This window comes from Chroicocephalus ridibundus, chromosome 7 (genome assembly GCF_963924245.1).
Source record: "Chroicocephalus ridibundus chromosome 7, bChrRid1.1, whole genome shotgun sequence".
NCBI lineage: Eukaryota > Metazoa > Chordata > Aves > Charadriiformes > Laridae > Chroicocephalus > Chroicocephalus ridibundus.
In genome coordinates, this window is record NC_086290.1 from 26,246,194 (window position 1) to 26,261,588 (window position 15,395).

At 36.9% G+C, this 15,395-nt stretch overlaps 1 protein-coding gene across 5 annotated transcripts in view; it reads right to left on the reverse strand.

The window, feature by feature from the left end:
• Positions 1-1,118: 1,118 nt before the first annotated feature.
• Positions 1,119-15,395, reverse strand: part of GPR155 (G protein-coupled receptor 155) — a 31,629-nt gene continuing 17,352 nt past the window's right edge. For 3 of the 5 annotated variants that reach the window (XM_063342149.1, XM_063342151.1, XM_063342148.1), the window contains exons 7-16: positions 14,374-14,494; positions 13,068-13,152; positions 12,896-12,986; positions 11,558-11,810; positions 10,806-10,907; positions 8,924-9,057; positions 7,217-7,312; positions 6,149-6,213; positions 5,303-5,440; positions 1,119-3,129 (exon numbers count right to left, since the gene is read on the reverse strand). In XM_063342149.1, coding sequence (XP_063198219.1) covers positions 2,907-3,129; positions 5,303-5,440; positions 6,149-6,213; positions 7,217-7,312; positions 8,924-9,057; positions 10,806-10,907; positions 11,558-11,810; positions 12,896-12,986; positions 13,068-13,152; positions 14,374-14,494 — 1,308 coding nt within the window. In that variant the 3' untranslated portion in view covers positions 1,119-2,906. Of the gene's footprint in view, positions 3,183-5,302; positions 5,441-6,148; positions 6,214-7,216; positions 7,313-8,923; positions 9,058-10,805; positions 10,908-11,557; positions 11,811-12,895; positions 12,987-13,067; positions 13,153-14,373; positions 14,495-15,395 lie in introns of those variants that run through there. The other 2 variants (XM_063342150.1, XM_063342152.1) reach the window with 2 other exon arrangements.

The following is a 15,395-nucleotide window of genomic DNA, read 5'->3' on the forward strand; positions in this document are numbered from 1 at the left end:
GCTTATTCTAGGTCTAGAGTTTTATGAAGGATCATTATTAAAAAGTACTAAAATTGCTACCTAGAAAAAAAAAAAAAGTTGTATATCCACCCTGTCCACTATCACAGTTATTTTGAGATTAGTGCTAGAAAAATGATCCATTGTTTCACTGGGGACTCCTCTGGACTTGTTCAGTGGATGTTTTCATGGAACTGTCACTTCCAAGTAAAGAGGTTTATCCCAAACTAACGCACCTTCACAATAAAATAACTCATTGCACCACTGACCACATCTTTAAAGCAAAACTGTCCCTAACCACCAAAAATTCACACATCAGTAGATGAACTATTGACATACATCAATTGTCACTATTTTAAAACTTGCCGGTGTGCCTTGGTGGAAGCAAATATCAGAACAAAAGAGTTACTTACCTTTCTAAAGGTATTCAAGGTCTATTCTTAGCTTCCAGAAGTACCCAGTGATTTAGAAATAGATTATCATATCCTGTATTTCATTCCTAATTTCTTTAGTCTATTTAATAGCCATTGTAGACTCTCATCAGACTAACGGGTATGATATCAGCAGTCGCAATGTTGTAACAGTTCACCTAACAGAATTTGGTGTCAGTTGTTAAAGGTGTTCTCTTCATTAGATTTGTAGCAGGGAGCCTTCTCTAAGCAGAAATTTTGAGCAATTTCTTACTTAAAACAGGTATGTTATGTTTAAATCTAGGGAACAGCAGAGCCGTTATAAAAAGGGAGGCAAGGGCAGGACTTCATGATGAAAGGAGTGCAAGAACAATGACTGTGCATAGAACCGTAAAACTGACCTAAGATCAATTTCTTGAACATTTGAAGAATTTTCCGAAAAATAAAATAAAATTGCATTTGTTAAGCAGATGATAATTGAAATGTTCCTAAAGATCTGTTTAGGCTGTTAGACAAAAACAGGTATCTTTGTGTGAACACCCATTAGCAAGTCCTCTGCCTACTTAAAAAGCATCACAAGTGGATTTCAGAAATACCAAATTTGAAACCCAAACGACACTTTAACAAATCTAAAAAAACCCCACATTTGTTGTAAATCTTGACATGCACACATAACCCTCCCACACCTCACATCACATCAAAGCTCAGAACTCTGAAATCAAGTAACAGATTTATTGACAAGTTACAACATTTAGAAGCTCATGGCTTCTGCTCTTAAGTCACATATATCTAATTATTCCAAAATATTTGATGTAGCCATCTTCAGCAGTTGTAATGGAAATAGCCTATTGTTTTCCTTTGTGGCCACAGCCTGATACAAACGTCAATTATTTTGTTGCTGGAAAACATTAAAATGTGTCCATTTGTATAGCATACATATGCAGAGGATGCAGTTATGTTTCTGTGCACACTGCAGACGTGCAATAAGACTGACAGTAAAAGGAATTATTTTTCCAATGTAAGTCTTGCATGGAGTTATAGCTACCAGAAAACAACTGTTTCTTGAACCGTGGTTTATGCTGCTAAAAGCACTTTTAATTCTTAATACAAAGTAAATGCCTAAGTAGTTATGATAAAAAAATCCATGTACTAAAAAAAAAAAAAGACTTTTTTTTAAAAAAAGGATGACATTCATATGCTTGAGCAAATAATTATTTTTTTTTTTTAATACCCGGGTTCTTTTCCCTCACTATATAAAATTTTGATATAGACATATAAATGCTGTTCTTGCAGTTTTAAAAGGGCAGCATAACGGCTATCAGATACTACGGTTTGTCTTTAACCTTTTCAACATACTGCAGAAGACACACAGATTCTAAGATTCTGCCTTCAGTGCACAGGAATCCGAATGACACTACAGTAACTACATCGTAGTTTAAACATTGTAGGAAGATACCTGAGGCTCATTAGAAACCTGCGTTACACAACCAATACTAAAATTTTAGGATCTTTAGCTACTCTAAACCATAACTTTGATGTTCAGTTAGTATTCTTTAAATAATAGATTTAAAAGTCACTATTACATTTAAAAGGTTTTATGAGTTGATAAAATTTTTCATCTTGACTTGCACGGGTATCCAAGGCTTCCGTAGCATCTTTATTTGAGGCTGGCACTTCTGAATTAAACTGGAAAGGCTAATTTTAGAAAGTAAAAATCTACTCTTGACAAAGCTGTTACTACCACCATAAGGCAAAACTTCAGAACCAATTGTGTGCATGAAATTCCATTATATCATTTCCTAATCTGGGGGAGCGGTGGGTATTTTTCTATGTTTTAAAGATTTGGTAAGCTTGTACAAAGCCATTATTTATTCCACACAATATTTCCTCAGCTTTAATCCTCTGACTTCGGAATCGTTTTCACAACAATTCTTTAAGGGAGAAACAAACCACCTCATCTGAGGTGTAAACAGCTAGAAAAAGACAAGAGTAGAGTAGTAAAAACTGGGATATGATAGAAGAAATCGTACCTCTATGAAGTCAGGGGGAAGCCTGACTGCAAACAGGAATCAATATTTCATCACACTAAAGTATGGAAAACATACAGCAATGTGGAAAATACCGCTCATTCATGTTTGTTTTTTTTTTTTTCTCCATTGTGGCACCAGTCAGTAAAGCTGCTGTTATAACGCCTCTACAATATGACAGTGACACACATCATTTTACTATTTGTTTTCTTCAAAATGGAGAAAAATGCTCTAAATCCAGAGCATCTTGTTTTGTTCTAGTTGCATTCTTGTTGGAACACTCACTAAACATCACTTGCTACTATTTCCTTCAGAATAGACACAAGTAGAACCACATCTCTTAACTTTACAAGAAAGAATAATGCAATTATCTGACAGCCCTGAGAAAGAAATACTTCCAATTTCAGTGGTGAAGGCAGAGGAGGTGGTCACATTCACCACTAACCGCCTGTCCTCTGCCTGTATGCTCAGGTCAATGGCTCTCAACTGCAACTGATCTCTTAGGAATAAAGCGGTAATACAGATATTCATCCCGAAATTCAAATTCATTTGTAATATGCTGGACGACGCCTCCTTTCATCAGTCTGTCTCCATACATCACGGCTTCCCCACGGTCAGAGGCAAGGCCAACTTGCATGAGCCAGTTCACCAGGTCACAGCCAAAGAAGATGCCAGTGGAGATCTTCGCACCACACCTGTATGTCAAAGGAATGATTCACCCACATGTTCTGTAAATCTGGTACCACCACTGCACGATGGGGAAAGGCAAGGAAAAATAGCAGGAAACAAGGAAAGACATCATGATAGTTAAGAGCATGTTAGAAGAGAATTTGCAAGTTTTGTATATTAGGGACATGCCAATGTACACTACCTCTTCCTACAGACACTTCAATGAGAAGCAAAATGTACGTACAAAGTTATTTTAGGCTTGGGCAAATAAGCTTCTGTGAACAAAAGTAGCAAATTTCCTAAAAACACACACAATGTAATTCTATTTCTCGGATACTTACTTCCCATGTGTTCATTAGCATGATCATTTCTGCAACAAAATATCTGATTTGAGTGCAGAGCGCCCACAGCAACAGGGACTCGATCTGCACTTTAATTCCATTTTATAATTTCTCTACAGCTTTAAACAGACACTAACCGCTTACATATACTCTAAACAAAAACCATTTAACTTGCATATCCGGTTAAATATTTACTATGCAGGCAGTACTAAGAATAAACAAAATGTTTACAACAAGACTAACCTAATTTTCTTTTACATATTTATGAGGCTATGCCACTAACATCTCTATAGCTGCAGTAAAAAATACCATTCAGAAATTTACCTGCAGCAATAAATGTTTCTGGTTATCTAAAATCTGCTCTATGGAACCCAAGTGCAGAGTTTCTGAAGATGATTAACAGCTACACAGAGATAGCAAAAACCAAACTTCTCAATTTTTTTTTTTTTAAGTTAAAAGCAGCAGTAACACAGAGCAGTGTTAACATATATTAGCAGGGAAGCAAAAATTAAAATAAGTAAAAATCCACGATTACAAGGGCTCAGATACAGTGTGATTAAACCAAAGAGGAGAGCATCAAGTTAGATGAATATTTAAAATGAGAAGATAAATGCTTTCTTTTAACTCACAAGGATTAAAAGAGAGACATGAAACTAGTTCCGCATGAACACAGTATTAAAACAATGAAGCAACAAATGTCAGATTTTGATGTATTCTCAGGTGGATATATGATTAATAAAAACCACAAAACCCAACCAAAGGGCCCAAGTAACCACAATAGCAGCAGAGTCACAGGAAACACAACAGTAAAACCTGTCCTATTTCAAAACAAACATTTTCTGATACATCCTTTACCATCTGGCATGAAAAAAAGCAAGTCTGACTTGCTGAACTGACATAGTTCATAGTTCGGTTTTCCTAAATGGGTAACTTTATTTCTTATGGAACATGACTGACTTCTGAGGAGACTGTATGAAATCATGAAGCTGTCAAATACAGTTCTGGAATGTGGCTTCAGACTACCCAACCATTAAAAGACCACCCCAAATTAGTCCTACGTAAAAGCTCATATGACAAGAAAAGTGTAAGTGTCCGGTTCGAACAATTCTTCATGACTCCATTTCATACAGTAAATTTTTAAATAAAGGCAAAACCTTTTTCTTGTTCCTGCTGCTTCTGTCTGCGTTCTCTTCTTATCCACCTACGCATATCTGAATACATAATCCTTGATTTGGGTATCATAATTTGCCTCTGAAAGCTTTGCTGACCTCATAAATTGAGGTTTAGGCCTCATGAGAGGAATGAGCAAGAGAAATCGTATGAGCTCAAAAGGTGTAAAGATCCTAAAACCACTATAATCTCACATATTGAGTGGCCTCTGAGCACACACTGGCATCGCTTCCAACAGTTTTGCCTCCTGTAAAAGCTATTTATTAGTAAACATTCAGTCACGTAAGTACTGACATCTTAATCTCCAAGCAAAGCAAATGAAGCGTCTCAAGTTTGACTGAACTCAGACACACGCACTCTATTACAGGCATTATCATAGACATTTCTTCAGAGAGATCTTCTCTCCCAAACTCCAGGTAAATGCAAAAAACTGGGGCAATGCCTTAATGATACAAAACTTGCTATCATTTATATAAAACCTAGATTGGATAATGTGATAACTTGCACCTCAGTGTTTCAGCATGAGACTAGAAACATTTCTCTGTTACTGCTAAATTCTTAATCCTCACCTTGAGGTTTGAATGCCACAACAGGAATCGCCCACGGACAGATTAAACTGCATTTCATTATTTCCAAAAGGTGAGCTATGACCTTTGGAACAGGTTATATGTGCAGGGAGGAACCTTACCTTCTGCCTCTGACAATACTTTTGACGCAGTGATCTCTATGATAACGAACAAACTGTTGACAGGTCATCCTGATTTCCTCAGGTACAGAAGGATCCGTATGCCCTGCTGCTTCTCTTCCTCCCCAGAGAAATTCAAGTCTTAAAAAAAAGAAAAAGAAAAACAGCAAATCAAACAGAGGCATTTTTAAGGAAACTGCAAATAATAGAATGGAACTCATAGGAAGCTTATCACAACTGTTTTACTGGTTTTGTGCCCAATACTTTATATATAATATTCCTAATATACTTGTATGACCTTTGAACACTGAGAGGTTTTATTCTAGGCTCAGGCAGAAGGAAAGACGGACAGCAGTTGGGAGTTAGCTTTAGCTGCTGGATTCCCATCGCAGCCAGCTAGCTCTAAGTTAAAGATGGCTTTGTACAACTTAGGCCTCCACAGTGAAAGTGTCCATCCACACAAAGTACTTGCGTGGGGTTATGAATACAGGACTTCAAAACAGTGATGAAAGAATTCGGTTCAGTATTCACATCTAAATTTTAATTTATCAGCTGAAACTATTTTTGAAGATCCGTCACCTCACCAATCCAATCACATACTTCACCATCATTTGCCAAAGATTTTGTCTGTAGGGAGTCTGTGGGATTTTTGTCATTGGGAATGTTTTAGGACAGCAGTAAAAACTCATGCATAGTTAATGCAATTAGCTCTCCACAACCACAGGAGAAAATTTGGAAGATCAAACAAATAGGAAGTGGAATGCAATGGCACTGAACACTCAATACCCTTTTAAAATTATTATTGTTAATAATTAAGTTTATAGGTGTAAGTGTAAAGATTCTATTTACCTTCGCTTGAATGGTAGAATGATTAAATGCTTATCTAAGCCAAAAATACCAAAGCAAATGAAGCCCTGGAGGTAAAAATACAGAAAAAGCAACATTAAGCAAAACCTTTGGTTTCTAAAGGACAGAAATAAAATGTTAAAAACTTATTGCCAAAACACATGTGAAAAGTATCCCTCTTCTCTAGATATCATTCAAAATGCATTTTGTTTCTGCTTTGCTTTTTCATTTGGGCCTTAAAAAGACAGATTAATACATAACAGTCCATCAAAGAAACTCTTCAAGAAACAGTTTGGTAAACTTAATGCCGGGACATGCCACCTGACACTTAAGGATAACTGACTATCCTTACATAGCCAGTTATTTAAATCTGTCTTTGTCAATGGCAAGAAAAGAGCTGACTTACTGTAACTTGAATGCTAGAATGCTCCCTAGTTAATTCATTTTACCGTGCCACTTTTGTATCAAAACTACTATCGTTACGTGATACTGCAGTGCATCTTGTAGGCACACCTGTCCATGGACCCGTACAACATTCCTCTGTGTTCATGAACACTGCCTTGCTTTCAGCTCCATAGATCACAAAGCCGCCTTGTGTCAGTTTGCACTGAAATGGGCGATGTGCAGCTGGAAGAATTACACATCTAACTGTCAGCTATTAGTTAACGGTGCTGTTACTGAAACTGGAGAGAGAACAAGTTAAAGCCTTATAGCGGAAGCATCCATGTAGCCATCTTACACCTATTTAGTTATACTGGTGTAACTCCACAGAATCGACATTAGTGAAGCTTTCTGCTACAAATAAGGCTAAAATCCTACTCAATTTCCATAGGCATCTGGCATTTAGTTGTCATTTGTAGCTTTGAAAGTGTTCATGCACATAAGAGACACGCATTATGGTAAGAAAGCTATCAAAGCAAAAGAATAAGCTTGAGGAAAAAAAAAGGCCAAACAACATAAGGAGCTGGCGACTTCAGCATTGTTTGAGGACTTCAGCTTAGAGTGCTTGTAACAGCATCTGCTGCAACACCCGCTAACAAAGTCATGTTCAGAACAAACATTGATAAGTACCTGACCAAAATTAAACACAGCACAGAAAAACTGCAGTTCCACATATAGTCTTCCAGGCTCTTGGTTGAACAGCCACCACAAACAACTGGAAAGATTCTGTTAAGAAAAAAAAACAAACACAAAACAAATCCCACAAACCTAACCTGACTGTTAAAAATCAAAAACATTTTCATTCTTTGCATGCTAATAGATTCTGGCACAATTTTCACCATCTATATTTAACAAATGATTCAGATAAAGGCAAATAAGAAGGAATAAACACCTTAAAACATCATTTCCGTTAGGCTTAATAGCTGGGGGGGGCGGGGGGGGGGCGGGGGGAGAGAGCTTGTTTGGTTTTTTTTTTTTAAAAACAATGCAAAACATACCAGCGTAGAGATCCTGCCCCTTTACATGTTTACCTAAGGAACTCGCCTTAAGCATACTTAGGTCTTCAACCTAACACAGACAATATTAGCCCAGAGAGATTTGCAGTATTTGCCTTCAGGCCTGTTTAGCTGAGACCAGTGCTTTCCACATATTTTCTGCATAGTTAAGATTGTGCAAAGCTGAAGCACGTACCACTTCAGCTATTTTAGATGCCTAACAGAGGTGAAAAAAAACCCCAAAGTTAACCTCTTTGTGTGTGAAGGCTCATTCGTTAATGTAACTGGTCTCATTTCATAGTATCTACGCAATCATTCAGACACAACTGAAATAGGGGCTAACATTTGTGACACCTCTTAAATACAGAGGACATAAAAAAAAGTTATTAGCATGGAATATTTGACACGGGAAATTTGAGAGAGGGAAAACTTCCATTTTGTAATTTAACAGAACCTGAAAGGCAACAGCAGTAGCTATTACACTACGTACTTGTGCCACGCTGTCCTGCTTTTCAGTACTACACGTTCGTGCCATAATATTTTCCATTTCAAATAAAAATACTTGCCCCCTAATTGTCATCCACAAGAAGCTCAACTTTGAGCATTACATTCAGAGAGAATTGTTTCTCATCTTTGTCATATTTAAAAATTTAAATTATATCCCTAACGCATTACATTCTGGTATTTCACACTTTTACACAGGAGCAGCCACCTTTGCAGCTGGGATCTAGTCAGTAACCAAGCTTGGCAACACCAGCCTACCTTTCTTGTGTCCAAACCACCACTAAAAGCAACTAAATTGCATTTTCCCATTTCAAATAGCCTCTTACATTGTTCTCCGTTACTAAAGCACCTCAGAGAAATCCAAGTTCCAAATATAAGCACGATCAGATGGAACAATTTTTGTACAGTCTCCTTCAGAAGTAGAATTCAGTTTATATTTTAATTCAGTTTATATTTCTATATTTTTAATTGAATTCCCTATTTAATTATTGTCTAGGGAAGAAGACTAGCTCTTGAGGAAAATGGGAAGAGGGGCAATAGTGATGAATTATTTACCAAATGATACAATTCTTTTTTTTTTCTTTCCCTTTAGGGTTCTCCAGTGTGGCTTGCTCATTAACATCATCAATCTTAACTTGCCTTTAATTTATGACGTGGCACAGAAAAATTAAATTTTATGATATCCCTCTTCCAATAAGGGGCCAAAATAAAGCCTCCAATTAATGAATTGTTACATGAATAATTGGAAGATTTTTACTGGACTGCCTACACAGCTTTCCTAAAAATCATCCCACCTCAATGAGTTAAACAGCATGAGGATAAAAAAAAAGATATTTACAGCAAACAGGCCAACAATAAGAAGTAAGCAGAGCAGCACGTGTCTGGCCAGCTGTTTGTCTCCGGTCTGTAGAAGCTGCTCTTCCTGAGCCAACACGCAGGTTTGAGCACTGCAATGACTCACACACTGATCCGCTGAAAAACACACCAGAACGTTTCATTAGGCTTCTAACTTATGAATTCCATGAGCAAACTTGTTAGTGTAACTTGCTCAGTTAAATTACCTTGTAAGTATCTGTACTGAAGTCACACACACAAAATGTGATGTTGGCTTTGACAATAACCTGTTCAGCTATCTGTTCTCAAATGAAACAAGAGTTTACGTGTGCTCCTAAAATAAAGAAACGTTTTGCAACAGAACTCTTCTTCAAAAGGTTTAACGCAAACTTAAGTTGTGGTTAACATTTAGAAAACACCACTAGAAATAATGAAGAAAATAGCCATTTCTCAGAACAGTTTTTAAACTTAGAACTAATTTATGGAATAAGCATTTCAAATATACTGTCAGCTTTAATGTTTTCACTCCGTATCTCAGCATTGTTGAGCTCCAGATCAACCAACCATATTTATTTCAGTTCTGTGACTGTATTTTTAACACTGTATATCAGAACACTGTCACAACTCTATCAAAAGAGCCAAACATACAGAGAATGGATGTCTGTCTTCCAGCTACAGAGTCCCGAGGAATTCTGAGTATCTTCCTCTAGATGGCAGTGAAAAACTTCCCGTCAAGGACATACCTAAGGATTTGCACTAGATACCTGTCATAGCAGTTCAATGGAATAGCAGAAGGATTAGTAATTTCTGCAGCCAGTTACACAAGTGTATCCATTACAATTTGCTTTTACTGATTTATAGTTTTGAAGTGTTAACTCAGTAGGTTGAAAAAATTTCCACTCAATCGCAAGACATTTTCTACCTTATCTTTTAGGATAGAAAAATTTAAGCGGCCTTCCTCTATCATTGGAAAACATTCTTATGATGCTTGTCTGAATTACTTAATAGATAAAATAGTTGGCAATAGGTAGAAAGGTAGCATTTTGTGAGAGGAGACGTAACTAAGTATGTTTCAGCGTGAAATATTTAGATTTGTTGGAAGTTATGTTGCATCCAAACAAAGCATAAGGATATGAACTTCCTTGCTAAGGATGAAAAAAAAAAAACCCAAGAAAAAGAAAATAGGAAAAAGAGAAAGGCTGGACTGCAGCTAGCTTTGATTATTGAAAGCGATGTACGATGAGATTGGGCTGAGCATGCAGTTTTCCATCAGGTGCTTAACAGTCACTTTGATCCATTTTTTTCCTATTTCATTGATTTCTAAGGTCCCCTCAGCTGATTTTTCTCTGTCTCTCTCCCCCTAGACACAAATAGTACAGCAGCAGGGACATCTGATCTAATCTGCAGTGAGTGCTTGCTCTTCTAGATCTCATTCAGGTTTCTTATCCAAAACTTGTACATCATTACAAGGCTTCAAAGGCCTTTTTAGAAGACACAAGACGTGACCATGAGAATGTAAAAAAGTGTGTTTAAGTTGAAAACTTGAGGCAAAGGAGGGTTATGCATTCAGCTTCACAGCGTCCAAACAAGGCAACGATGGAGAGGTAAAGTCTGAATGCTCAGAAAGATGTGTTAAAGTAGCTTAGTGGTAAAAATACAACTCAAAACAACTGTCCATCTTGAGCACTGAAAGATTACTAATAACTATCAGGCAGAAGAGAACAAACACCTAACATATTGCCTAATACTTTAATTGAATATGAAATGTAAGTTATCCCAGTAGAGTTGAGAGAACAACAGCCCAAACAGTTTCTTTGTGAGAAAAGCATGTATAAGCATCGTGGAAGAGTTTGTAGTGTTAAAACGAGGAGACACTACTGCTTTACCTGTCTCAATTGGAGGAACCTTGCTTTCAACAGCATTTGACACTGCTTTGCTCTCTCTAGTACAGGATAATTCACCATTTGTTGTTTGACAAGAACAGCAACCTATTAGAAGTATAAAGTAACAGGATAGTTATCTTTCTTAACTGCCATAACTTAGTTTCCAAGTATAACAACATATTCTATACAGCTTTAACTACTGTGTTCAAAAATAACCCAAAAGGAGAAAGCAGACTTAATTTTTCCAATTTGCTGAGAGGGTAAATGGGTTACACTACTAGTATATAGAAATATTAAACATAGCACTACCACCATGGAAGCAACACAAATACTTTTAGCTAGAGGGAAAACATACAGGAAAAAGCTATGTACAAACAAGGAGGATCAGAAACACATTGAGTAGCAACACTGCTGGCATATAACTCATTCTCAGAGAGACCGTTTAGTGGGTAAACAATCTAGAGACGCGTAGTGGACTGCATTTATCAAGTCCTTATCAAGATACCACTACTTACATAAAAACCATACACATGCTTTTTTCCCTGTCCACTTCCCCCACCTTTACAGTGATAACCATCAAACTTTCCTTAGAAACATAAACACAAATCCTTAGGCAGTTATATCTAGATTTTCTTCTGCCCTAGTGTAACACTTAAAGGTGTAAACAACTGTCTTTCCCAGGTCAAAATTAAATTTGGAACATTATTTTATTGTATCCCGAGTCATTTATTCTTTTAGCAATCAACTTTCTCTACCTCTTTCTGCAGATGGCTGTGCTTCGGAAGATCCTGGAGAAGGCTGTGCAGAAGATCCTGGAGAAGACTGAGGCACAGTTGCTGCAACTCGACTCCCCTCTCTCCCTTCCACTTCAACCTCCTCCACTTGGCTTCGCGGTGAATATGGGTTCAATACCTCATAGCTTGACTCTTGTCTATTTCTGTTCATGCACATAAGTGAAATACCTGACATCAATATACTGATGAACAGGATGACTGCTGTGGTAATTATCTGTTAAGAGAGCAAAGAAAATACACTTAAATACAAAATAAAGGAAAACAGTTGCATATATCCATCTTTCTAACTTCTGTACTTTCCTAAATACACTAAGAAACGCATTTGAATAAGACAGTTTTCTACATTTACTCCTCTTGCATCCTGTGGCACCGAAAGAGCAATAAGTACGTGAGATTAACTTTTTTTTTTTTTTTTTTTTAAGTGGGGACCCCTATTTCCCATGCAATCCAAACCCATCCTCTCATCATCATCATTATCCTTCCCCTCAGGATCATTAGTATTCCAGTTTAAGTTCTGTTCAGGTACCTTTTAATTCCAAAGAGGAATGCGCTCTTGTCACCCTCTGCCACAGCTCTAATTTCCATGCTTTTGCTAATGAGGAGCATCCTATTAATTAACCTTTCCTTTTAATCACCTGCTACCAATACCCAGCGTCCACTCTGAGGCTATTTAATACTTGTGAAAGTGCCACATGAATAATCCTGAGAGACTCATATCTTCTCTATCCATAAGAAAGAGAGAGGGCAAACATGACAAATACCTATGCTAGCGCACTTTACATCCTCTCATGAGGAACTATTTATTGGTAAAAACAGTAGTTCAGGCTCAGGGACTTTCAATCCATGGTTGTGCAGAGAAGTCTCCCATAGTGCAAGCAGTTACTGCTACACAGGTTATGTAGATCCTATCTATTACAGGCCAAAAGCCATTAATTAGCTACTGGATAGTAACAATTTGAGATAATTATCAAGTGAGACTACAAATTAGTCACCAGGAAAAGGGCTCTGCAACTCATTACCACTCCTAAGCCTTTTCTTTGGGAAGCCTACTCCCTCTTTTTCTTAGTCATAGTTGCCTAAATGTGAAGGTCCTTGTTCAAACAAGTTTTCCCAATGGTTCATTACAGAAATACGTTTTTCTATCAATCTGTAAGCATTCTATAATGATACTGTTATTATGGTAGCCTATACTTTGACTGAGAGCTACTTACATAAGAAGCAAAAAGAGAAACACAATTTCTCGATAACGTATTGGACATGGCAGAAGTCTGAAGTGGTGAGGACTGAACATGTTCATACCTGGTATTTTCCATAGAAAAAGGCAGAGTCAATACTAGCGGTGTTATGTTCACCAACAATCAGTAAGATTCCCACCAGAAGCGTCGGGACCCTGAAAGAGCAAAATATGAATAAAGTAACATGTTTAGCATGCTCCTACTAATTCTAGAGAGAAAAACCTGAATTAACTTACCCCCATCCAGCTATGATAATAAACCCAATCGGAATCTTTACTGTTTCTCTCTTCCTTAAGAGAAATAAAGAGAAAGACAGAAAACCTACAAAAAACCCAAAAGAAACGCCTTGTTTATTATTTAAATGGGAACTGATAATTACAGAATCTAAATGTTCTATGATGTGACATTGCCCAATAACTAAGATATTCTTCTCAGACCTTCAAATAGTCCAAAATTCTTTTCCTAGTTGTATTGTTAGAAAGTAAAATAGAAACACCTATTATCTTAAAAAAATAATATTATTAATAATGAAGCATTGAAGAAATTCCAGCACAGTTTATATTAAATATACACTTACAAATGCTTACGAAGGTTCACAGGTGTTTAAAAGATATCATAAGAACATTTAAGACACAAGTAACTATTTGTTAAGGTATGAACAGCAGTTGATCTAGACTGACAATCTTAAATAACCAACAAATAATGCTGTATTCTGTTATGACCTTTCTTTAAAAACCGACTAGTCCTTTATAAAGTCAACGTAAGTTTCACAAAAAAAGTTTCACATATTTTTATATATAACTATATATAGGAGTATGCTCTGGGAATGCCTATTCTATTCACAACGCAGAAGCTCAGCAACATTTCCCATGCTGAAGCAAAGCTTGTATTTACTTCAGGCTACACTAATCATGAGCTGCCCATTTCAGCTAAACACAACTTACTCCACAAAAACATCACAGGAATTAAAATCTTAAACTTCTGGACTCAAGACTGGTATATAAGGTTTCCCGAATACCCAAAGTCTCTTTTTTATCATACATGTAAGATTCTCCCAACTCTGCCTACTTTGAGTAATGCCGGCATTGATCACCTACGCCTGCAGAACACACACATTGCTTTTAGAAATTACAATTGCCAGGGGAAAGAAATGTTAAAGCCACTTTGGTACTTCCCTTCATTCTGCATTTCCTACTTTTCTATGGCAAAAGGTTTTTAAATCTTCTTAATGCTGAATAATTTAAGATCCTAAATTCTACAATAATTTAAAACTGTCAATAAGCTTTGGACTAGCTGAATGGTAACCCACCGCATTTACTCTATTTGTAATCGCTTCTGCCTTGAGAGCACGTTCTTGTCTTTGGTTACAAGCTGGCAAGGCTGCTGTATCTAGCAAAGACAAAATCTGCCAGCTTACAAGTATGCATATCTGTAGGATCACGTACAAGCAAAAGGAATAATTACTGTGAAGAATATAATAAAATTATTTCAGTACATCAATCTTTTATTACGGTACCTAGGTTCTGCCTAGAAAAATCATACCTGTCCACAGGTAGGTGCTGTAAAGTGAGCTGTAGAGGAATATAAACACTAGGATCTGCATGGTGATGTCCTTCTCCTTAACAATGAAATTCCATGCCACCATTCCAATGCAAGCAATAAACTGGAAAGAAAGGTAAGATGCCATAATTTAAACTGCAACAGTAGGACGACAAGAAAAATATTGCTACAATAAGCTTCGAAACTCCAGCCCCAGATTCACTGGGGTATGATTTTATGAATTGGATAGTTCTCGTAGCAGTAAAGCAGCACAGCAGTAAACTCATTATTACAGTGATGTCACTGACTAGGGTATCCCGTTTTCAGGGGTTTTTTTTTTTGACAGCAAATATATAGCTCAGATAAACTGGGAGTAAGACAAGTCAGGAAAAAATATATAATCTCCATCTTTATATATCTTATTATAAGTAAAACGTAAAGCTTTTGCTAAGTACAAACTATTAATCTAAAATGATCTGGAGGTCAACAGATGTTTGTTCAGTCAAGAATTATACAAATTTTCACCCAGAGATACCTCATATATGACAGTTTTAGTATTGACGGAATCTGAAAAAATAGGCTGAGATATTATGGAAACAGTAATACAAAAGCTCATTTTTTTTTTTTTAAATGAAAGCTAACTTTGCTGTTACAGACAAGAAGCATCTGAAACTCTTATAGGTGACTTTTTTAAAATGTGACTCCATGAAACTCTCCTCAGAGAGTTTACTCTCTCCCTTCCCTCTCACCCCCAAAAAAAGAAAGGTAGAAAACACTTCAGAGAGCACTACTGCACAGATGTATTACAAGCATACGCCGCTCTCACTGAATTTAACAGCAGTTGTGCAGTTGACTTCAAGGGAAAAAGGAACATGTTCTCCAGTTTTCTCTTAGTTTAAACAATTAATATTAATCCAGAGTTATTTGGCTTTGCCCTTCCCTAGCCACTAGCCATGCATTCCCACACCCCTCCCTTACATCAGTGCTGGCACCTGGCCGATCCCTCAGCGAGCCACTCCAGGGAG